This window comes from Suncus etruscus, chromosome 8, assembly GCF_024139225.1.
Source record: "Suncus etruscus isolate mSunEtr1 chromosome 8, mSunEtr1.pri.cur, whole genome shotgun sequence".
In the NCBI taxonomy this organism is placed as follows: domain Eukaryota; kingdom Metazoa; phylum Chordata; class Mammalia; order Eulipotyphla; family Soricidae; genus Suncus; species Suncus etruscus.
The window spans coordinates 94172306-94198359 of record NC_064855.1 but is presented as its reverse complement, the minus strand read 5'-3'; the positions used below and the strand labels follow the sequence as shown (position 1 = coordinate 94198359).

The 26054-nt window shown below is 36.1% G+C and overlaps 1 protein-coding gene across 1 annotated transcript in view; it reads left to right on the top strand.

The window, feature by feature from the left end:
* The window catches only part of MYCBP2 (MYC binding protein 2), a 234133-nt gene that overhangs the window by 197951 nt on the left and 10128 nt on the right, over positions 1-26054 (top strand). Inside the window, exons 64-78 of the mRNA XM_049778932.1 lie at positions 5209-5369; positions 6451-6607; positions 6780-7004; positions 9889-9954; positions 11981-12220; positions 12496-12585; positions 14720-14800; positions 16389-16655; positions 17152-17435; positions 19369-19465; positions 21066-21185; positions 22638-22739; positions 23508-23636; positions 24017-24149; positions 24779-24882. Of these exons, the coding sequence (XP_049634889.1) occupies positions 5209-5369; positions 6451-6607; positions 6780-7004; positions 9889-9954; positions 11981-12220; positions 12496-12585; positions 14720-14800; positions 16389-16655; positions 17152-17435; positions 19369-19465; positions 21066-21185; positions 22638-22739; positions 23508-23636; positions 24017-24149; positions 24779-24882 (2256 nt within the window). The remainder of the gene's footprint in view (positions 1-5208; positions 5370-6450; positions 6608-6779; positions 7005-9888; positions 9955-11980; positions 12221-12495; positions 12586-14719; positions 14801-16388; positions 16656-17151; positions 17436-19368; positions 19466-21065; positions 21186-22637; positions 22740-23507; positions 23637-24016; positions 24150-24778; positions 24883-26054) is intronic.

The window sequence follows — 26054 nt, the reverse complement described above, 5'->3', positions numbered from 1 at the left end:
AAGAAAAGTTTTGGTCCATAGTAACTATGTAGAATTCAACACAAGAAGTTTAAAAAAGATGAATTGAGATAGCATGGAGGTAAAGCGTTTGCTTTGCATGCAGAAGGACAGTGGTTTGAATCCCGGCATCCCGCATGGTCCTCCAAGCCTGCCGGGGGCGATTTCTGAGTGTAGATCCAGGAGTAGCCCCTGAGTGCTGCCGGGTGTGATTCCCCCCCCCCAAAAAAAAAGATGAATTGCTAAGGAAAGTAAATGCAGGTGTAAATTTTACCTTTCTAATAAGAACTCATAAAAAGTAGGATGGAAAAGTGGCAGTGTTTCAAAAAGAAAGTGTTTATAGATAACAGTTCACTGAGTCAATTGAATCAATTAATTGAACCAGGAATTTGGCTATATGCTTTGCATGTGTGAGGTCCTGGGTTTGATCCCTTGGATTACATGACCTTCAAGTACCATTGGATATTAAACCCTAACCACTACCCATACAATAATAATAAAAAAAAAAGTTTAGTGAACCCCAAGTACAAGGAAGAAAAGACAACACAACAGATAGTTTGGAGAGAATTTTCCGAACACCAGAAACAAAAGATCTTTGGAGGGAGCTTGAGGAAAAAACATTGCACACAAAACAAAAGCAGTGATACTCACAGTTGACCTTTTAGTGCCAAATTACAAGATGCTGGAACTTTGGTGCTGAGAGGTAAGTATTGATACACAGAGATGAGAACATAAGTCTCTGAAATTTCATATTTCAAACTAGTGATTAATAAATTGTATAGGAAATTAGTCTTTTTAAAAAAGCTTTGTTTTAAAGGAATTCAGTTGATATTTGTATTTTTAATGTTCACGGAGATGACCTATCAATCAAACCCATTGATATTTTAGGAAAATGGACAAAATAAAGACATTTTCAGAATGTAAAAAGAGGAATTTCCACAAATAGACTTTCACCAAAGAAAAGTTCAAATGCACTTCTGGTACAATATGTGATTGATCTTTGATGAATGCTCTAAGCAGCACAAACAGTTAGAAAGTAGTAAAAGAGTACATTATAATAAAACCTGTCTAGGAGATAATAATATGAAAGGAGATAGGGCTTAACATAGGCCTTGCATGTATAAGAGCCCAAGGCTTGGTATCTGGCATTATTTAAATATAAATTTAAATAATTATAATGTATTAGATGAGTGATTTTTAAAGTTAATATTGAAATTTAGCAACATCATCTTTATATCAGGAAACTGATGATATGTGTTAGTGTTCAAGAGGTAATAAGGATATTTTAGTTATTTTTTTATTAATAATTTTTATTTTGACCAAAGTGGATTACAAATCATTCACAGTAGTATTTTAGGTACATAGTGACATTGAATCAGGGGCATTCCCACTAACAGTGTTGTCCTCCCTCCACCCCTGTTCCTAGCATGCATCGCATATCGCCCCTCTTTCACTGCTAGTATAACAGGTCCCTTCTGTTGTAGATTGGGTATCGATTCTGTTGTAGTTAGCTTTGGATCTGGTGTTTAAGTCTGATCATTTTTTATTACTACTCAATGTTCATACAACTATTTAGTCTTGGTGCCCTACATTATTTTCCCCTCAATTTGTGAGGCAGAAAAAGATGGTTTAAGTTAATGTGGTTCTGTTTGAAAGTAAGGAAAAAAAGAAAAGAAAAGAAAGGAGGGGTAAAAATTCAAACAAGCAAAAAAAATGGGAGGATTCCTTCTAAAGACTATAAAACTCATTTTAAGAAAAGAAAGGGAAAAAGGAAGAAAAACATAAAAATAATACAGAAAAAAACCAAACCCCAAAATAACCAAAACCAAACAAATAAAAAACCTGAAAAGCACCACTGTAATAAAGACAACAACCAAACACTAACCACGTTCCTGAAATAAAGACGAATCAAAGCACAGGAAAAAAAAAAAAGGCAAAGAAAAGAAGAAGAAAAAAAAACAAGCAACAATAACAAAAAATTGAAAAATAATTTGTGCTATTTCTTTTATATATATATATATATAGGCACAGTAAAAATTGAGATTATTAAGGGAATACCCTGGCCTAACAGATACAGGCTTTCTCTGCCCTTGAAGTATACTGTCATGGGTATATCTACAGGCTCTGTACATGCTCTTTTACTATCCCCTAGGTCCTTTTGTGATGTCTGGAAGTTTTCCGCTTCATAGTGGATGATAAGATCAGGCCTCTGTAGCTAGAGATTTTAGTATTTGCACATGTCATAGGATGGAGCCTAGGATGGAGTCTTTCTTTACAGTTCCAGAAGTTCTGTTCCATCACTGTTGTTTTTATCAGTCTTCTGTATTTGGTGGACTTGGTTTTTGCACCAATTCTAGGACTAAGCCTAGGATAGAGACTTATTTTTAGATTGGAAAAAAAAAAAAAGCCTGTACATGGGCCAAATTAAACAGCAACAACAGTTATAGGGAAGAAGCGTTTTCCTCTCTAAAGAACCCAGGTTCTCTCTTGAATAATAATCTCTCTCTTTCCCCTCATATCTGTCTAAAAGCAAGTATAGAGTATAAATGTAAAGAACTAAATTTAAAATACTAAAAGCTATCAAATAGGAAAAACACAACCTGTCTACTGTCTACTCTTGTATTTCTTTTTTCTTTTTTTTTTTCTTGGTTTTTTGGGCCACACCTGTTTGATGCTCAGGGGTTACTCCTGGCTAAGTGCTCAGAAATTGCCCCTGGCTTGGGGGGACCATATGGGATGCCGGGGGATCAAACCATGGTCCTTCCTTGGCTAGCGCTCGCAAGGCAGACACCTTACCTCTAGTGCCACCTCATCAGCCCCTACTCTTGTATTTCTAATCTTCCTCAAGTTTTATGAGCTTTTGGGGGGGAGGATTAGAGTTTACTTCTACTTTTTTCCAAGATTACTCCAGACTGTCCTCAGGATACCAAGTGGTATTTAGCATACTACAGTACTGACAACTTCACTCAGGGCTTCAAGCTTGCAAAAGTGGGTTTCAATCCATGGAGCCATCTCCCCTGCCTTAGTATTTCTTTTTTTTTTTTTTTTTTTGTTTTTGGGTCACACCCGTTTGACGCTCAGGGGTTACTCCTGGCTATGTGCTCAGAAATCGCCCCTGGCTTGGGGGGACCATATGGGACGCCGGGGGATCGAACCGCGGTCCGTTCCTTGGCTAGCGCTTGTAAGGCAGACACCTTACCTCTAGCGCCACCTTCCCGGCCCCTGCCTTAGTATTTCTTAAGTACTATATAAGGAAGATTAGAAATAGAAGAGTATGGGCCCAAGTGATAGTATAGCAGTTAGGCTTTTGTCATGCACACAACCTTTCTGAGGAGGCCCTGAGTTTGATCTTTGGCGTCCCATAATGTCCCACAAGCCTGCCAGAAGTGACTTCTGAGTGCAGAGCCAAGAGTAACCCCACTGAGTGCCTCTGGCTGTGGCCTCCCCATAAAACACAAGAGTAGAAAAATAACAAGCACAAACAAAAATTAATTTCATAGCCATTTTCACATAAAAAATACTACAAAATAAAACTGTTAATAATAATAGACTTTTAGCAAAATAATGAGTTTAATTCTAAGCATGTAAAAGCACCTAATACAGCTTTTAAGATAACTAAATTAAACTTGACAGAACTGCAAGAAAAAGTAGAATTCACAATGTAGTATAAGATTATAACATATCTCTAACACCTATTCTTACATTTTAAAAAATGAGTGTATTTGAGGCCAGAGAGATAGCACAGTGGTAGTGCATTTGCCTTGTACATGACCTGGGATGAAGCTAGGTTCAATTCCTGGCATCCCATATGGTCCCCTGTGCCTGCCAGGAGCGAGTGCAGAGCCAGAAGTAACCCCTTAGCACTGCCGGGTGTGACCCAAAAGGCAAAAAAAAAAAAAAAAAAAAAGGAATAAAAGAGTTACATACAAGCTCACAAATCTGAATTGGCAACTTTGATTAGTGTTCCTTAGAGAGAGGCTCACCTAAAGCACACGGAAAAATGCTCAAAATCACTAATCATCAGGGAGATGCAAATCAAAACAATGAGATATCTCACACCACAGAAACTGGGACACATCACAAGGAACAAGAATAACTACTGTTGGCATGGATGTAGGGAGAAAAGAACTCTCATTCACTGCTGGTGGGAATGCCATCTAGTCCAGCCTTGGAAAACAATCTGAATGTTCCTTAAAAAACTTGACATTGAGCTTTCATATGATCCAGCTATGAAACACAAAAATACAATACAGAAATCCCTTCCTCACACCTATATTCATCACAGCACTATTTACAATAGCCAGAATCTGAATCAACCCAGATGCCCAGCAACAGTTGAGTGGCTAAAGAAACTGTTGTACATTACAGTGGAATACTATGCAGCCGTTAGGAAAAATAAAGTCATGAAATTTTCCAATACATGAAAAGACATGGAGATTATTATAATGACTGAAATAATTCAGAGGGAGAGATAGACAGGGATATCTCACTCATTTGTGGGATATAAGAAAAATAAAAGATAGTATGATAATAATACCCAGAGAAAATAGAGATGAGGATCAAGAGTATCAGTCCATACTAGGAAACTTCACAAAATGCAGTGATGCAGTTAGGGTAGTGAATGTGGCACTTTGAGAATGACAGTTGGAAATGATCACTATGGACAAGAACTGGGTGCTGAAAGGATATAAAGTGATATGCATGATACCCCTTCATTAGCAATAGTGCAAATTTAATGTAAAAAAAACAGGAGGGCAGGAGGAGTAAAATGCCTTTCTCAGAGGCAGGTGAGAGGGAGAAAAGAATGGGAGGGAAATTGGAACATGGATGGCGGGAAATGTACACTGGTGAAGGGTGGTGTGCATTGTATGAAATTCAATCATCAAGAATTTTGTTGCCATGGTGCTTAAAATTTGCTAATAAATTTGTGCGTGCACTAAATTGATACACATATATGGTTACTTTTTGGTGATTTTATTGATGATAGACATGTTACTTTTCTCTTAAATTAGTGCAAATATAGCTTTATAATTCCTGTATATATTAATGTGATTTTGCTATGGTATAGGTTTGTTTTCATTACTGTTATGCATGCATAAAGTGTATGTAATTATTCTAAATATACATAATGCTTCTGTTATACAAAATACTCATTTGGAGAGAAAGTTTCTTCCTGCATACAAATCACCTTGCTTTCAATTTCTGTCTTAGGAAAAAGATACAAGAGTTTGTGAACATCCACTCTCTGATATAGTCATTGCAGGTGAAGCTGCTCATCCGTTACCCCACACCTTTCACCGCTTACTTCAAACTATCTCCGATCTTATGATGTCTCTGCCCAGTGGCAGCTCATTACAGCAAATGGCCCTACGGTAATTCTGTTCCTAAATTTCTAGGCACATTAAAAAAAAATTATGGAACGTTCAAAGCACAGAATGATTACAGGCCTTTTCTGTAAAATACAATGGGTGACTTATGTAAAAGGCTTCTTTGACAAAACTGTCATCATTTTGTTGTTGTTGTTGTTTTCCTACATCTTAGTTCTGTTTGCCTGTTTGCCTCTCTGGAAAATATAAACTAAATTTTGTAGGGCTCTAAATGATCATAGACTGTGACAGTCTCATTTTTCTTCTCTCTTACCCCAAATCAGTTCTGTGCTGCCTGAATAGCATTTTAAGTGTCTCCCAAAGGAAAGAGAGTAAAAAATAAATCAAAATGAGTTTTAAATTGAAGATTCTATTGCTATTCTTTTCTGAAGGAAATAGAAAACCTCATTAAATGCATTTGATCCTGAAATGATACCTTGAAAAGCCTCACTACTTCCCAATCCAAATCTGCTGAAATTTTAATATTAAGTTATCATTATGAATCATGCTATTATTTGAGTCTCATATAAACTAATATTTTATTGAATTTTATCCAAAATAGGTTGATTGGTGGTTTTATCTACCATCCTTCATAATGGCAAAATAGGCAGAGAGAAAGTATTGTCTCTGCATAAGATGTTTGTTTAAAGGACAAAATATGTACTTTGATGAATTAGTCTGGAATTATGAATATAATTATTTTTATACTTTTACAGTCTTACTTTTTCTCAAACGTAGCTAAATAGCTTTTATAGTCTTGAAATTCATATATCAAATTTGTGTTTACAGTAAGGACAGGATTGCAGATCAGTGACAGAATACATACTTTACTTGTATGAGGCCCTACCTTCTATTCTCAGCACCCAAATAAGAGAAATAAAATGAGCAAACTTTTCTTATAACTTCTTTGTCTCAATGAAGTTACCATTAGTTCTCAACCAGAAAGCCAACCTAACCTACTTTTTTGTGAATTCAAAGAAAAATTAATAGAAATAATGATTTCTTCAAACAGTAGTTGCAGACTACTTTTTGAGAATTTTCTGGAAAATGTGTATCTCATATGTTGTTGTTTTATTTTTTTTTTTAGATGCTGGAGTCTGAAATTCAAGCAATCGGATCATCAGTTCCTCCACCAGAGCAATGTTTTTCATCATATTAACAATATTTTGTCAAAATCAGATGATGGGGATAGTGAAGAGAGTTTTAGCATCAGCATACAGTCTGGTTTTGAAGCTATGAATCAGGTTGTCCTTTTAGCTGTTAATTTGTATTATCCTAATAGTATTTAACAGTAAATTGAAGGAGAAACAGAAATATACTCAAAAATGTTTGATTCTTTTATTTTTTAATTTCATGTATTTTTACTATTATGGAACATTTATGTTTGAATATCACAATTCTATTTCTTTCTGATAGGAATTATGCATAGTAATGTGCCTAAAGGACTTAACCAGCATTGTTGACATAAAAACCTCAAGCCGACCTGCCATGATTGGCAGTTTGACAGATGGTTCCACGGAAACATTTTGGGAATCAGGAGATGAGGATAAAAACAAAACTAAGAACATCACCATCAACTGTGTAAAAGGCATCAATGCTCGCTATGTGTCTGTTCACGTAGATAATTCCCGAGATCTTGGGGTAAGAAATAAAATATAATTTGGTCCATTAGCTCTTCTCGCACTTCTTATATTCATGGACTCCCGTTTCTGAAGCAAAACATTTTATCTATAATGCTACCAACCAATATAGCAATTTATATTTCTTAAATCTTAAGTCTGAAAATATGACTAGAAGCATTGTGAAATACCAATTCTAAACAAGTTCTGAGACCAAAGATTCTTTGACTGCATCTTAACAAATAAAAGTCTCTCTAATCTTCTACATATAGTCCCTTGTTCAAACTATTTCCTCAGCCTTAAAGTCCTGCATTTACTCATTAAAAATTTTCTCAAGGCAGAAATAGTCCAGGGGATTATTGGCAGCTTTTTTTATACACTATAGACCCGAGTACAGTCCTAAGTTCAACTACCCCATATGGTTCCCTGAGCACTTCCAGGAATCAGTCCTGAGCAGAAAGCCAGCACCGGGAATAGCCATCAAATACTACAGGGTATGCCCCCCCCAAAAAAAAAAAATATCTAACTAATTCAATTCTTCCCGAGTCTCCCAAGACTGAGCAAAGAAACCCTTCTTTCATCACCCTGGTTTTCTTTTCCTTATGCCTGTTTTTATATTTCTCTGATGGCATTTAAATCACTTTTGATCTTTGAATAAGTAAGTTTTTGATTCTCACTCTCAGCCACCGTGGGTGGGGGTTAAGTTCTTATACTAGAGAATTCTACCACGTTATGGTCTAGCCATGAATTCAACCAAATTAAGCACTCTTTTATGAAAGACAGAAAGTGAAGGCGGAAAAAATGAGTATTGATAACTGTAAAGTAGAGATAACTTCACAGTTAGTAGAGTCAGGAAGCTAGCTCAAAGGAGGCCCCACAATTAATCCCTGGTATTGCATGTCCTCCCAGTACCACTGAGTGTGATGCCAGTGATCCCCCCCATCACAATCAGGATGGTTATGGTGCCATCCAGCACTCCTGGGTCTGAGCAACATCATGACACTTTGCTAGGCCAACTGAACCCTCTGTCCCACATATCTAAGTCTCACTAGAAGTGACCCCTGGGTCCTCAATTGGGAGTACCACATCTGTCTCCAAAAATATTATGATTAAAATAGCAATTAATAAGTCATTATTATTCCCCATACTTCTGGGGAAGGATACTTATGGGGACTGTTTCTCTGGGAAAGGACATGCATAGCTAGTAAATAAGATATTTGTATCTCCTCTGACCACTGATCAGTAGTTCTGCCATTTGCATGTTTCATTTCCCAGGAAAGTCACCCAGAGGATGGGGTTAGTTTCCAGGCTACCTATATGTATTGCCAATCTTAAGTGTCCAATCAGAATACTCCTTGCTGTCCACAAATACTCATCCTCCTATACATTGGTATAGAATACTTCTTCCCTGGCACCAAATAAGATAAATGGCTTTGAGCTAGAGGGATAGTTCATGGATTAAGACACTGGCCTAGAGGCCAGAGAGATAGCACACCAGTAGGGAATTTGCCTTGCATGCAGCTAATTCAGGATAGACAGTGGTTCAAATTCTGACATCCTGTCTGGTCCCCGGTGTCTGCCAGGAGTGATTTCTGAGCACAGAGCCAGGAGAAACCCCTGAGCATCACCAGGTGTGATCCAAAAGAAAAAAAAAATCTTGCCTGGCATGTGGCCAAGCACACATATATATACACAAATACAAAAAAAAGGTCATTATTCAGTAAGTTAATTTTGACTTAATAGTATATTTTAAGCCAGGGTATACTTTTTCTTATGTCAGTGAATAAAATAAATTTGACGTTTCTATCTTTGTAAAAATGATCAAAATACTGTTTAAAACCCCAAAGAATTGTTTCAAATACTAAAGTAAAGTATGTAGTAAGATTGCAAAGCCCTGAATTCTATCCCTGGTAGCTCTACACCTATCCTCGATGTTGCCAGTGTAGATTTGATGGTCACCCAGCGCTGCTGGGCCTGAGCAATGAACCACACCAGACCTGAGTCACTGACTAATAAGCAACCCGAAGAGTAGCCCTGTGCTTTAGGACACTTGAAGGGTATTCAATGAACAAAAGTAAGCTGATAACAGCATCCTTTTAAATAATGTCCTTGAAGTTCTCTTCACTCTCGAGGTTTATTTATACCTTCATGTCTTCCAGCCTATAAAATAGTCAGACATACTACTGCTTTGAACTTTACTTATTGGCAAAGTCTGCCTCCGCCAAAATAATTTTTAATTATTTGTTGATATGCTTTGTTATAAAATTTACTGATCCTCTAGTGGCAATATGACTCTTATTAAAAGACTTAATGGAATTAGGATTAGGGACTTTTCTAATGGCAAAATACGTGCTTTGCTTGTGGGTAGCCTTGGTTTTGATTTTAGACACTACTCAACAAAATCTTCTGTTTGTAAATTACTTATTTAGTTTGGCAGGTATTTTTAAAGGATAGAGTCCCATCATTTTCATTTCCTTATCGAAGTCTATTGGGCAAGCTGGGTACATTGTATCACTCAAAAGATTAGCTTGTTCAGATGCTTACCTTACTTTCTTTTACTTACATGAATGAGAACATGCCATTGAATGATGCCAATCGCAAACAGTTACTAAAAGATGTCATGATAGAAATAAAATCTGAATATTTAGATTCTGAGTTAAAAAGGGAATGCTGAACTATCAGAAAACCTATGGAGAAAGACTGAAATTTTATAATGGAGTTTGTGGATGACAGAAAAGACAGAATGCTAAGAAATTTGGTTGATGGGACAGATGAAATAAGATCAATTTGGAAGGGCCATAATGTGAAGAAGGAATAGGCAACATGATATTGGTAATGCTTTAGTATTCTTTGTGAGTTTTGGAATTAAATATGGCATAATAACTATTTTGAATTGTGTATTTTAGAATAAAGTTACATCAATGACCTTCTTAACTGGCAAAGCAGTGGAAGATCTGTGCAGAATAAAACAGGTAATGAAATTTTATTATAGAATAATTTGCTGCATAAGGAGGAATATCTTTTTAATCTCCACTAAGTTCTAATTTTTCCTATACAGTACCAAAGTATTAAAGAAAACTATAAAATTACCTACATAAAAATGTCTTGACAAAACAATTCGCAAATTCACAAAAACTGAAAAATTGTCTCCTATTGAAAAGTTGCAGCCACTCTCTGGGCCTGTATATTTTAGCATTAATTGCCTAAATATTCTCCAGTCTGAGCAGTTATCTTCTACCTCAGCTTTACACAAGACCCCACCCCACCCCTACCCTGTAACAAGCATTCCACTACAAAGATTCGGGGTGCCCAAAAATTTATCATAGATCAGGTCCATAATTAATACCTTAATCCACAACTTACAGAATCTGAAAATAAATATTGATTATTGCCTTGTATTCTGATAATCTATTATTTATAGCAGGGGTCCTCAAACTTTTTAAACAGGGGGCCAGTTCACTGTCCTTCAGACTGTTGGAGGGCCAGATTATAGTAAAAACAAAAATTATGAACAAATTTCTATGCACACTGCATATATCTTATTTAGAAGTGAAGAAACAAAATGGAAATAAATAAAATATGTGGCCCATGGGCCGTAGTTTGAGGACCATTGATTTATAGTATAGCAACTATCTAGATTGCAAATAAAATTAAAAACTTACAAACTACTTAGAACTGGGCATGTATGAGTATGGTATGTCCTCATTTGCATTATTGAAACTTAACAGTGCTATTCTTCTGTGACTGCTTTATTTCATGAAAATTGGTCACTGGGACAAAAAGGACAGTACTATGTGTGAGGTCATTGTATGAAGCTCACTTGATTTTCATCCTTGGCATCACATATGGTTATCCCTGAGCACAAAATCAGGAGTAAAATCTGAGCACTTCTAGGTGTGAGGCCCCCCCACCCACGCCCCAAAAAGGGATCACTTTCATAGTTTTTATTTTCAAATAATATTTACAGAATGAATGGGGAATATTTATTGAACTGTCATTTCAGTTGTTAAAAAAAAGTCTGGGGAAATAATACTATTCATGGGCCTGGAGAGATAGCACAGCGGCATTTGCCTTGCAAGCTGCCGATCCAGGACCAAAGGTGGTTGGTTCGAATCCCGGTGTCCCATATGGTCCCCCGTGCCTGCCAGGAGCTATTTCTGAGCAGACAGCCAGGAGTAACCCCTGAGCACCGCCGGGTGTGACTCAAAAACCAAAAAAAATAATAATAATAATACTATTCATTAAAATACTTGTTGATACTTGCTACCAATTTATGTTAAAATGGAATTAATTTTAAAACATTGTAAATAATGTACTTCTGTTGATCTCTTGGGTATCAAATGCCATAAGAATGGTTTTCAGTTTGTCAGGCAAGTAACTATTCAAAGTGCATTGAGATATAGTCCTTGAAAAAGCTATATTCTCAATGAAATAGAGTGAAAAGGAAGAAAAATTTAAATTAAATATTAGTTTTCTTCAAAAGCAAACATACTAAGTAAGTACACTTCAGTATTTTTTTACATAATTTTTATTTTGACCATTTGGCTTACATATCTTTCACAGTATTTAAGGGATGATTTAATGTGAAGATGTGTAGACAGGTTCTCACTGCTGATTTTTCATTTCTCTGTAGAGTCAAAGTGGATATAGTCACCTAAATTGTTTAGAAGAATTTTACTCATATATACTCTATGACTTGTAAGCCATATAGTAGCAGGCGACATTTTATTTCTTAAGTCTATTATTTGAGAATCCTTCAACCTACATTAACTCACTTTATTCAAATTCTATATATAAAGCTCCTATAATATGTCTTATTTTCAGAAGATTTTAAAGAAGATAATCAGTATAAATACTCTACCAAAGTTTTGTCTGTTTACAAGTATTTGCTATTTGAGCTTGTTTTCAATGTTTCATCTATATAGTCATCATCTGTCTATATGGTAATCAAATAGCGATACAGCTATATCATGTTCTTATCCCTTTCTGCTCTATTAGGTCGATCTGGATTCCAGACACATTGGTTGGGTAACAAGTGAGCTTCCAGGAGGGGATAATCACATCATCAAAATTGAACTAAAGGGCCCAGAAAATACGCTGAGAGTTCGACAAGTAAAGGTCCTGGGTTGGAAAGACGGTGAAAGCACCAAAATTGCTGGACAGATTTCAGCAAGTGTAGCCCAGCAGAGGAACTGTGAAGCTGAGACCCTACGAGTGTTCAGACTTATTACATCTCAAGTGAGTTTCCTTGCCACATACTCTAGCACAGGATGGATTGAAAAAATACCACATATTTCAATAGTAATCTCAAGGAGGGAATTTTTGGGAAATCTCATTGGTTACAACTATGATTCAAATTTTAGTTCTCTTAGACCTAATTACTTGCAATTCGTTTCACAATTGTAATTCTGAAAAGTGTAGTTTAGAGCAGAAATTGCACAGTAACATAAAATTTGAAGAATCAGCTAATGAGTTCTTTTGATTTTATCTTATGAGCTTACTTTGTTTATCAGGTATTTGGAAAGCTCATCTCTGGAGATGCTGAACCGACTCCGGAGCAAGAGGAAAAGGCACTCTTATCATCACCTGAAGGAGAGGAAAAAGTATACCATGTATTTACTTGTATTATAAAAATATTTTATTTTTCTTCCTTGGTTATTCCAAGGATGAAATAACCGTGTCTTGTTATCTTTAATGCATATGTCAAATTAGTTTATATGCAGTGGTTTTTTTTTTAACATGAATTAGAAGAAAGGTGAAGAAATTACTAAAGAAGTTCATTACTTCTTTAATTAGTAGAGAGCTGATACTTCAATATTTATCTATTTCTTGGGGCTATTGTAAAATTAACTTATATTTTCATCGTACTCTGTATACTATCAGTTACCTTCTTATTTTTTTCTGCCCTTCACATTAAGCTCACAAATTGAGTTTTCTTCATGAACTTCCTTGATGACATCCCCCAAACAAAAAGCTTTTCTCCAAGCCAAACTTGACCTATTTACAGTCCTCCTTGGTTTCTTTCTCGTTATGTTTATATGCATCCCTATTTTTATCTCCTAGTCAGAGCTTCTTAACCAATAGCATGTCTGGTTTGTCATCTATGATGTAAAAGTACATGTGTTAGGTAACTTTTCAGAGGAACAATTTTTCTTTATATTATTTTTGAAAATTTCTTAGTATTGTCTAAAACAGAAAACTCATTCTTTTCCATAAAGAGAAGTCAACTTAGAGTAAATTTAATTTTTTTTTATTTTTTTATTTTGGAGTCACACCTGGCAGCACTCAGGGGTTACTCCTGGCTCTATCCTCAGAAATCGCTTCTGGCAGGCTCAGGGGACCATATGGGATGCCGGGATTCGAACCACCAACCTTCTGCATACAAGGCAAATGCCTTACCTCCATGCTATCTATCTAGCCCCTAGTTTTAATATTCTTATGCCTTCAGGTATTAGAAACGAATCACCTTGGAATATTTTGAAAGACAATTTCAGATATTAACTATGTTTTCCATAATATTTAAATAATGTACATTTTTCTACCTGGGATATGTAACAAAAAAAGAATTTTATAAAAACTGATCATTTCTTTCAGTATATTACAAAGTAAATTATTTTAATGATTCTATGACTGCGTAAGTAATCATTAATTCAACTGAGCATTAGTAAATGATAGTTCTGTGCTAACAAACCTTGAATAAGTATTATACTTTCAAAAAAGCTTCTTTTCTGCATTGAGAAGATAGTTTAAAGGGATAGAGTTTATGCTTGACATGCAAGAAGACAGAAATCGAGCTGGGAAAAGAAAAAAGTATTTAAAATTTTTTTCTTCTGTAATTAAATGTTAATTCTTCACCCCTATTCTCAGAGGAATCAGCAAGGGGCATCAAAATAAGAATTGAAAACAGCTAAGCACTGCTGTGTGATAAATAACAAATCATTCAAATTGGTTGATAAGGTTAACTTCCCAGGAACCTTGCTGGGTTTTTTGTATTCCATCAAGTATAGAGAAAGAGGAATTATGAAATGTCAAACTAAAATCTTGTCTGCTTGGGCTGCCAGTGTCAGTTTCTAATGGCAACAAGGTTTTGGGGCCAAAGAGATAGCACAACAGTAGGGCATTGCCTTGTACACAGCAGATTCAGGACTGATGTGGTTTGAATCCTGACATCCCATATGGTCCCCCCATGTCTGCCAGAAGCGATTTCTGAGCACAAAGCCATGAGTAACCCCCTGAATGACACCAGGTGTGACTCATACCCTCCCCTTAAAAAGTAAAGGTTTTGTAGCTTACCCATTCTTTGCTCTTTGTTTAGGATGGCAATGGCATTCTCTTTTGGCTTTCTCTGTTCCTAAGGAAAGTAAAAGCAAGTTATTTTTTATTCTTTTGTTAAAAGGCTTCTTGCTTCAACTTTTTTTACCTATAAAAATTACATAAACAGGGGCCAGAGCAATAGCACAGTAGTAAGGTGCTTGCCTTGCATGCAACCAACACAGACAGACAGAAGTTCAAATTCCAGCATCCCATATGGTCCCCCGAGCCTGCAGAGGCGATTTCTGAGCACAGGACCCCTGAGCACTGCCGGTGTGACCCAAAAATGAGAAAAAAAAAGATTATGTAAACAACTATTTCTTGAGGTCAATATTCTTTTAAAATGTCAAATATAGAAGTTTATTCAGATATTCAAGTTGTATTTAAATACACTGCTTCTTCATCTCCTCATTTTCTACATTACAGGCAACATCAGATGCTGACCTGAAAGAGCATATGGTTGGAATCATATTCAGCAGGAGTAAACTTACTAACCTACAAAAACAGGTTGGTTAATGGTCATTCCATTATCTCCAAGGTTTAAAGTATTTTCCAGGGTCTGGTTCTACTCCAGATACCACAGGATACCCAGCACCACAATGGCCCTGGAGGCGGCTCCAGCATTGCCCAGTTATCCCTGGCATAACAAGGCCTGGGCATTACCATATTATACTCAGTCCCTTATATTAAATTGTTGGCCTAATTGTCTGAGTTCCATCAGAGAGCCCCAGCTCTCTTGAGTAGTACTTAGGAAAACCCCTAAATAAATATATAAATAGTCTTCCAAAATGTGTAAATGTTTATTGCTAACTCTGGTAAGGTCCTACAGAATGTCTGCTTCTTTTAAGAGGGAAATCTATATGGTCATACTTTCACAACTTTAAGGATTCTTATTATGAATCCTAACTTTAATTTCTCTTTTAATTTCTTATTTCTGGTAGATTGTTTTATTCTGATGAAAATTTCTGGGTGTATCAGATTTCAGTTGCACTTCCTGTGTTCCTTTATTAAGTTTTTGTTCAGTGAATTTACTATTACTACTAAATAACAGTGTTGATGTATTTTTATTATAAGAAGATGTGGAAGTAACCTGGGTTGTTTATTTAAGCAGATCCCAAGATAACCTTAAATTTGACTTTTAAAAGCCAAAGAAGGTTCTTGGGCCAAAATGTTAGCATAGCAGGTAGAGCATTTGCCTTGCACGCAGCCAACTCAGATTCAATCTACGGCATCCTCTATGGTCCCCTGAGCCTGCAAGGAGTTATTTCTCAGTGCAGACCCAGGAGTAATCCCTGAGCATCACCAGTTTTTGCTCCCCCCAAAAAATCAAAGTTCTGGAGAAGTAGTATAGAGGGTAGCGCACTTGCCATGCATGCAGCTTACCCAAGTCTGATCCCCCTTAGCTCCAGGTATGTCTCCCAAACACAAAGTAAGGACTAAGTCCTGTGAACCATTGGATGTGGCATCAAAACCAAAAAGTAAACAAATTAAAGTCAAACAAAATAGAGGTTTTAATTTTAAGCTAGTTCATTATTTTAACTTTTTTTTTTTTTTTTTTTTGGTTTTTGGGCCACACCCAGCGGTGCTCAGGGGTCACTCCTGGCTGTCTGCTCAGAAATAGCTCCTGGCAGGCATGGGGGACCGTATGGGACACCAGGATTTGAACCAACCACCTTTGGTCCCTTGGCTGCTTGCAAGGCAAACGTCGCTGTGCTATCTCTCCGGGCCCCTATTATTTTAACTTTTAGTATCTTTATTTAATGTTATTTATTAAAATAACATTTTAGATAAATGCTTTATCTTTCTAGTAGCATCTTATTGATTCTTAGATATTGTCAGATGTGAAATATATTTTTATAGTTCACAAAAGGAAAATTTAATGCCAGTTAAATTGTAAAGCTCATTAATTACAATTTATAAAGTTATAACTGAGGGTCCCTAAGTTTTCTAACTTTTTATTGCATTCATAGAATGGTATGATAGAAGATTAATAGGGAAGATGAGTATTACATTGAGTATCAACTAATAGTTTTGTATTTGAAATAATAAGGTATTACTAATAAATCAGAACTTGTCTCACATTGCCTTTCAATAGGTATGTGCTCACATCGTCCAGGCTATTCGCATGGAAGCTACAAGGGTTCGTGAAGAATGGGAGCATGCCATATCAAGCAAAGAAAATGCCAATTCTCAGCCCAATGATGAAGATGCCTCCTCTGATGCTTACTGCTTTGAGTTGCTCTCGATGGTGTTAGCCTTGAGTGGCTCCAATGTGGGCCGACAGTATCTAGCTCAGCAGCTAACTCTGCTGCAGGATCTCTTCTCGCTGCTCCACACAGCCTCTCCCCGAGTCCAGAGACAGGTGTGGGACTCGTCTGTCATTCCACTCTATCAGCTTATTTTATTACTCGAGAAATAGACTAGCAAAGAGAATCACCTTACTGTCTTTTTCTTTTTCTTCGCTTTGTTATGTTTATTACTGGGAATTGTATTTTAACTTCCTTAACTTCCTGCTTTTTATTTTTGACTCATTACAATGATAAAGAAGGGCAGAACATGTTCTAGTTTACTAGGATGTTGTTGTGATAAGAATATTCTGCCTACTGATTGACCTGTTTCCATGAACTACATAGCGTTCTTTTTAAAAAATCTTAGCCAATAAAGTGTTTTGTTTTTTTTTCTTGCTTCCATGGAGTGTTAGTTACCAATTAAGAAATTAGAACAATGCTTCAACAATATGCCTGCTCTTCTCAAAGCTTTTGCAGTCATAGACTAGCAGCCAGGCTTATTAAAAATATGAAAAACTTAAGACACCACTCTATAAATGGAATGATGTTTCCCTTTGCTTTTCTTACTAGGTGACCTCCTTACTAAGAAGAGTTTTACCCGAAGTCACCCCTAATCGTCTGGCCAGCATTATAGGAGTGAAATCCCTGCCCCCAGCAGATATCAGTGATATTATCCACTCAACAGAGAAAGGAGATTGGAATAAACTAGGTATCTTGGACATGTTTCTGGGATGCATTGCCAAAGCTCTCACAGTACAGCTAAAAGCCAAAGGAACCACCATCACAGGAACAGCTGGTACCACCGTGGGCAAAGGAGTTACAACAGTTACCCTTCCAATGATTTTCAATTCAAGGTTAGTTATATATCTGTTTGAGCACTAAAATTAAAGAAACTATGAAGAATTAGGACATCATGTAAAATTACACCTCACTTGCTTACTCATCAAATAGAAGCTATAAGTGACTCACCCATCTTACAAAAGAGGTGCTATTATTTCAAATTATCAAAGAAACAAAAGTCAGGTGAATATATAACATATAACTATGTTGATATGAAATAACATTTTTAAAATGCAAATTACTATTTTACATAATGGAAAAACCCTGTTTTTTTATCTTTAATACTTTTTTAAAAGGCTATAAAGACAAACATATAAAAATAATTTTATAACCTTCAATTTGGAAAGAACTCTCAATAAAATAAAAAGTCACGGAGAAAATGATTCAGATGCAGCAGCATACAATAAAAAATAATCAATATGCAAGTGTATTAGAATATTTTAAAATATGAGCAACTAACTTGGAGGAAATAATATTTAACAACTATATACTAAATAGTCAAAATCGGAGCTGGAGCAATTTACAAGGATACTTGTAAAGGACACTTCAATACAGCTAACCTAGGTTTGATCCACAGCATCATATGGTCCTCCAACCTGCCAGGAATAATTCCAGCGTACAGAGCCAGGAGTAAGCCCTGAGCATTGCCAAGTGTGCCTTCCTCCTCTCAAAAATTAGCAAACAAGAGGCCAGAGCAGTGGCACAAGCGGTAAGGTGTCTGCCTTGCCAGAACTAGCCTAAGATAGACCATGGTTTGATCCCCCAGTGTCCCATAAGGTTCCCAAGCCAGGAGCAATTTCTGAGCACATAGCCAGCAGTAATCCTGAGCATCACCGGGTGTGCCCCCCCCCAAAAAAAAGAAAGAGAACAGTGTTGGGCCAGAGCAGTAGTACAGTAGGTAGGGCACTTGCCTTGTATGTGACCATCCCAGTTTGATCTCAGTACCCCACATGGTCTCCTGAGCACCACCAGATGTGGCCCAAAGTAAAAAAAAAAAAAATTGAGGGGCTGGAGAGACAGCACAGTGATAGGGCATTTACCTTGCACACAGAAGATCTAAGACAGAGAGTAGTTTGAATCTTGGCATCCCATATGGTCCTCCGTGCTTGCCAGGAGCAATTTCTGAGTGCAGAGGAAGGAAGGAAGAAGGGAGGGAGGGAGGGAGGGAGGGAGGGAGGGAGGGAAGGAAGAAAGAAAGGAAGGAGGGAGGGAGGGAGGGAGGGAGGGAGGGAAGAAAGGAAGGAGGGAGGGAGGGAGGGAAGGAGGGAGGGAGGGAGGAGGGAAGCAGGGAGAGAAGGAGGAGGGAGGGAGGGAGGAAAGAAAAACAAGTTAAAAGAGAAAAGTGGGACGAGTGTCCAATTGGTACACACCTAGCATGTGTGAGTGTCTGATTTTAATTGTTTTCATTCCCCAAGTACTATGGGTTGTGTATCGTACAATTTTTAATAGACTAGTTTATAATATACCTGCACAGTGATATATATACAAGGCTGTTTATTACAGATTGTACACAACTTTCAACAATTAGAGACTCCTGGAATAAAGTTTTTATTAGTCAAGTAGGGGATCTTTAATAATAAACAAATTACACCAGAATATAAGTCAGCATTTGGTTTCCTTCACATGGTCCTGATCATTAGCGAAGAAATGTCTTACTGATATAAACAAACATCAGTATGCTCACAAATGCTGTGAGCATTTTATGTATAAGCTCTGTGTTTTGTGTAATTGGTTACAGATAGTGTATGGTTCACGAGTGTACTTTAAATAGCACTGTTCTAGAAGATGCATATAAAAATAATGTATAAATAGAAACATTCAAAAGATAGCATATCAAAACACTGTTTTATGTCAGCATATAGTTGTTTTGATTTTCTCTTTGACTCATTTAAAAATGAAAATGTTGTCACTGCCCTGAGTAGTGTATAAACACTTTTTTCTTTGTAGCTACATTCGACGAGGTGAAAGTCATTGGTGGATGAAGGGCTCTACTCCAACGCAGATATCAGAGATTATCATTAAACTTATTAAGGATATGGCAGCAGTAAGTTCTCAGCTTCTTACCATTATGTCAGTGAAGTACAGTAGAAATTTCATTAAAAAAACCAAGCAGTTCATTCTAGTGAATTGAGAGAAGTATATTAGTGTGACTTTGCTTTACATTTAAAAAAATTAATCTTTGCACCATTTGCCTTTCAGTGGCAAATTTGTCCTTTGGGTTAATTATTTTAAACTTCGCAATTGGGGCTGGAATGATAATCCCTGGCATCCCATATGATTCCCCCGAGTCTGCCAGGAGCAATTACTGAGCGCAGAGCCAAGCCTGGATTTACTTTTGAGTTTTAGCCAAAACTAAATAAATAAACTTCACAATTTATTTGAAAATTATTACATAAATCTTAAACTTTTCTGAAGCCTAAAAAATTGTACTAATGGAAAATAATGCTTCAAAATGAAAGTTTTACTTCTCAAGGTTTAAGAAACTTTACTCTTAATTATTAATAGCCTATCCTCTTGTCATGATGTATTGGCTTGGCATGGAGATCTGGGAGTGTGGAATAAAAGGGACTGAATCTTGGGCTTTATATTATGCAGTTACTGCTTATTGTTCATTTTCTTACAATCCATCTGCAGAAGGGTAAGAAATTGTGGTGATTTTAGAAAAAAATTGAATTGCCCCTTAAGAGACTGATAACATGGATATTTTGGAAATTAATGAAGTTCTGTCACTTATTTCAACAGTGTCGGTATTTCTAACACTTAAGAGAACTGAAGTGGGGTTTTTTCCCCTCAAGTAGACTTTATAAGGGATGTTTATTCGCTAAAAAAAAATGTTTGCATAGTCTAAATTATACAGTAGTTAGATGTTTATGTTCAGTTAAAACAAGTAAGCAAGTAAAAATAGAAAAAAACTCTTCCTTCTCTTCCTCCTTCTCCTCCTCCTTCTCTCTCTCTTCTCTCTCTTTCTTTCTGCTCAGAAAGAAAAAAAATAGAAAGCAAGCCTACTTGTGCTTTTAAGTTCCAGTAAAGTCATCTAAAGTACTTACCTATATGAATTCCAAGTTAAATAAAAGGTTTCATAATCCAAAGTTCTTAATCATAGGCCTAATAGTACTTTTGTTATGTTTTTATCTAAAATATAAGAGGAAGTATCTTTGAACTCCAATATTAAGAAATTAAATTCTTTTTATTTTTGGGGGGTCATATGAATGGGGGACCACATTGTGGCTAGTATTGTACCATGGGCTTCCACATGCAAAACATGTTTTCAGCCCTTGGAGCCATCTCCTTGGCCCAAGAACCACAATTCTTATTTCTCTTTCTTTGGGATTAACAAAATAGTGATTAGAAGTTAAGGTCTTCAGGCTGGAGCATTATAGTAGGTAGGGCTCTTGCCTTACTTATTTCAGGAAGTCCTGAGTACTTCTGGGTGTGGTTCTCCCCCAAAAAGTTTTTCTTTGTATTGTGAAGGATTTTTATTTCAGAAATCTATGCCCTTTGATTTTAATTCCCTGTTCTTACTACAAACAAGTCTATACATCTTGGTGAATTAAAATAATAAAATTTGCTATGATAATTTTTAGTTTTGTACTGCTTTAAATCACTTAATATAAATCATTAAATCATTCTGTCCTGCTCAATAGGGTCATCTGTCAGAAGCTTGGTCCCGAGTGACAAAAAATGCCATTGCAGAAACTATCATCGCCTTGACTAAGATGGAGGAAGAGTTTCGATCTCCAGTGAGATGTATTGCAACAACTAGGGTAAGGTTTTCAAATTAATCAATAACATTGTTATGATGTTCATTTTTAGTAATAAGTTTAAAGCACTTAAATCAATGAGTCAGCTTCATTCACCATATAAAAGCCAAATAGGGGAAAGAGGCATACCCTGCAGTGATCAGGACTTGCTAGTGGCTTTGTGCTCAGGGATCATTCCTGGTGGTGGCTTACGGTACCATCCATGGTGCTGAGAATTGAACCCAGGTCAGCCACAGTGAGGCAAGCCCTTTACCCACTGTTCTATCTATCTAGCTCCAATACTGTGTTTTTTAAGTAGAAATGGATTCATTGAATTAAAAACTAAATATGATAGTCATTAGTGTTCATTGGTGTATGTTATTACTTGTTTTGTATTATTTAGGAAGCCATTGATACACTGGTTATAAAAACCTCCTATATCGTTATATTATCTTTATATTGAGGACCATGCTATAATTTGACACAGTAAATGCAATGTTAGATTACATTGTCATAAACAAAAGAGAACTTTTTGATATGCCTGTTTTATCTTAATTTAGAGCTTTAACCTACTCACTGGATTTATGGGGCAAGGTACCTTTTCCCTTTAGAAAAAAAACAAAAATGTGCATCCAAGACAGTGTGAGGAATAATCTCCTAGGACTAGGATATGAACTTACATTCATCAGAAGTTACAGCTACAGTAATATCTAACATACAACATGAAATTTAAATTCATATGTCATTCCACAGAAATTTGAGATTTTTGAAAAATAGTACCAGGTGATTGCATTAGGAAAAAATAAACATTAATAGAGATTATTTTATTTTATCTATGCAGGTCTAGACAAGAGCATAAATTTTACCTTCCTGAGGTAGAAAAAGACAATGTTATGCTATGTTGCTGCTAATTAGTGGCGCATCTGAAGAGTGAATAGTACTGTAAACTTTTCTACCCTGCTCTATACTTTTTATTAGTATGTACTTCCAATTTCATTTTTCTTTATTTCACCACCAGATGGAGCCCTGATGACCCCAGCATTACTGAGAAGGCCCCTGGGGAGAGAAAGAAACCACTAGTATATAGAATTTAATATTCCCAGCTACACATAGGACTCCAAAATTAAATATACATTATAATACCACCTTTCTGCCTTTGGCAGATGATTCTAGATGGGTAAATATAGGAGAGGCATTACTATATTAAATATAAATTTCTTAGTAAATTCTATCTATGGATATATGCTTAATAATCTATTGTAAGTGTCAGTTAGATAGTTCATTGGGACAGTATTTATTCAGTAATAGTTGAGTACCCAGGATGTTCAGGGCACAAAGAGCAGTGAGCTTCTGTGCCTGGTGCCACATCAGGAAACTCAAACAGCGCTGACTGTCTACATACTTTGTCTTGGCGAGCATGTCTTAACTCTTCTCTTGTGTCGGGTTCAGTAATTTAGCAGCCTTTCTTTCCAACAGCTCTGGTTGGCTCTAGCATCACTGTGTGTTCTTGATCAGGACCACGTAGATCGTCTCTCCTCTGGGCGATGGATGGGAAAAGATGGGCAACAAAAACAAATGGTAAGAGCCAAATTCTGGTGAAAATGTCTCTTTTCCTTTGTAGGAACCCTCACCTTGGCTTTCAAATTTTTTAAACCTGCAAGTTGACATGCGAAATGAGCAAAATTACAGGAGTGCTTTTGAAACATTATGTCCTATTACTCCTATTACTCAAGTTCATCTCAAAACAGAGTTCCCTTCTCATTGTAAATAAAGCACTTTCATTATATAAGATGTTTCTTCTCTGATTCTTGTTTGCATCATCACAAAATTTTGGTTTCAGCTAGACTGATTCTTTGTTTAGATTTCATAATTAAATGTGATCAATTGTTCTTAGAGAACAAAGAAAGTAAAGCAGTAGAAAGGCCACGTAATAGACCACTTATTCACCAGTGTACTGCAAGTAGATTTAAAAGGTATCTTTAGAGTCTTTCACTGGAAGGGAAAAATTTATGTAAGCCCTCTCAGCATTTTATTATTAATGTTCAAGTTTCAAAAACAAATCATTTATTCATTTATCATATTGTTTGCTTGAGTATAATGGAATTAACTCACTAGGAAAATATTTAATATTTAATCACTATTTTTAATATTTCATAATAAAAATATTTAATGACCATTGTACTTATTTTTTGAAGGAATTTTATCTTAAGTACTTCTCATAATTTCATTTAATGCTTTATAATCTAGATTTTAGAGTAATTTATTGTGAAAATAATTGAATATGTTTGGGCACTTTATTGTTAATAATAGAATAATATATTGAATAAATGGACATTCTTGTTTTAGCCTATGTGTGACAACCATGATGATGGAGAAACTGCAGCAATCATTTTATGCAACATATGTGGAAATTTATGTACTGACTGTGATAGATTTCTCCATCTTCATCGACGAACCAAAACTCATCAGAGACAGGTAAAAATCTCTGTCTTTACATATAGAACAGTATCTATAAACATAAGATATATTTAGTAAATAAATGTTCAAAGGAGGCTTATTGTAATAGAAAAAGCAAACTTGGGAATCAAAGACCTCAGTGGAATTCATAACTGTTCCCTCTTTATCAGCTGCATAAATCAAACCAAACAGGTTGTTCTGGCCTCTCTGAGACTTACCTTCCACCTTTTTAAAAATGGGTCTGTTGGGAAAATTAAAGAGAAGACTGGACTTAACCTGGAACTTCTTAGAGTGCTTAGTGGGGGGAAAGCCATTATAATTAATTGTTCAATGGCTAGATTTTATACCTCCTCTTTCAGGATGTGAATAGATTATTTTTCTCTCTAATGAAACTCTAGGTCTTCAAAGAGGAAGAAGAAGCTATAAAGGTTGACCTTCATGAAGGCTGTGGTAGGACAAAATTATTCTGGTTGATGGCACTCGCCGACTCTAAAACAATGAAGGCAATGGTGGAATTCCGAGAACACACAGGTACACAAGGATATAAAAAGGAACCATACCTTAAAATAAAGATAGTGCCCTGCATACATGTTACAAGTAGAGTAAATGTTAGAATACTGAAAGTAATTTAGAGTAAATTTTGATAAGTAATTCATTTTATATGCTTATATTCCCTAGACCATGTTTTATGACAGAAAGAACATGGATTGAAACATGGTTTAATCACTAAAGAGCTTTGTGAACATGTACAAATCATTTAATTATTTCTCAAATTAATCTGATGTTGTCCCATCGTTCTCATTTAATGTTTTGTTGACTATTTTGTTTCTTTGTTGGTGGGTGACATCTGCCGTTGCTCAGAGCTCAGGGGATCATATTTAGTGGGACTTGCAGAACCATCTGTGATGTTAGGGATCCAACTGGGAGCTCTCTGGGGCCTACCCTCTGTACTGTTTCTCCTTCCGAGATCTTTTTTTTTTCCTGCATGTGATGTATATATATGAATATTTACTTATAGGCAGCTTTACAATCTTTCAGCTATAAGTAGCCAAATGGAAACCGATATAAATCATAGTTTGCTTACTATTTTTTAATTTGTTATATTAAAATAAGTAGAAATACATCTTTTAAAGAGGAATTTTTTTTTTTACTTAAACTAGGCAAACCTACCACAAGTAGCTCAGAAGCTTGCCGTTTCTGTGGTTCACGGAGTGGGACAGAGTTATCTGCAGTTGGCAGTGTCTGTTCTGATGCAGATTGCCAGGTGAGTACATTGTAAGGACACCGCAGGGCAGTGTGTATTTTCACAAGTTGAATCTTTCCTTCATATAAAGAACAGTTGTGCTCAACACACTCCAACTTTCTTTTTTTTTTTTTTTTTATTATGGCCAAAGTGCATTACAAATCTTTCACTACTTCATTTATGGTACATAGTGACAATGAGTGAGGGGCATTACCACCACCAGTGCTGTCCTCCCTCCACCCCTGTTCCCAGAATGTATCCCATATCTCCTTCTGTTACCCCCCAGAATGCTATTGCAACTGGTCTTCACTTCACAGCTTGTTGTAAATTGAGCATCCATTCCACCGTCATTGGAGATAAAAAGGATAAGAAAAAAGGGAGAAAAAAAATTTGGTAATAACTACGAAAAAAGAAAGAGAGGAATAAAAAATGGAAGAAAAAAGAAAAAATAATGCTCCCAGAAAATAAAATTAAAAATAAATCACCAAATAATAACCGTAAGAGTGAAAAAGAAAGAGAAAAGTGGAAGAAAAAGGATAAGGAGAATAAAGTCAAAAACTAACAAACCAAAACAAAACAAGAAAAAGTAGAGGTGCTGGAGTGGCAGGGTTTGGTTTTCCCACCACTTTATTTATTTATTTATTTATTTGTTTGTTTGTTTGTGGTTTTTTGGTCACACCCGACAGTGCTCAGGGGAAACTCCTGGCTCCATGCTCAGAAATTGCTCCTGGCAGGCACGGGGGGGGGGGGGGGGCCCCAAATGGGAAGCCGGATTCAAACTGATGACCTTCTGTATGAAAGGCAAATGCCTTACCTTCATGCTATCTCTCCGGCCCCTTTATTTATTTATTTATTTATTTATTTGTTTGTTTGTTTGTTTGTTTTGCATGGCACAGTAAGCATTGGGGAAGAAAGGGATTCCCGTGGCCTAAGAGAACACACTCCAACTTTCTAAAAACATTTATCACCCATGTCAATACTTAAAATACTTCATCAAAATTGAAATTGTTTATATATATTGCCATATATGTTTATGTATATCTTTGCTATTTTGTCAAAAGCATGGATATATAATTAGGAGATTGTATGTCAGGATATTTTTTCTTTAACTATATTAAAAATAAATTAAACCTGTCCTTCCCTTTTTTCCTCATTTATTTTGTTTATTTTTTTAAATAATATTTTATTTAAAC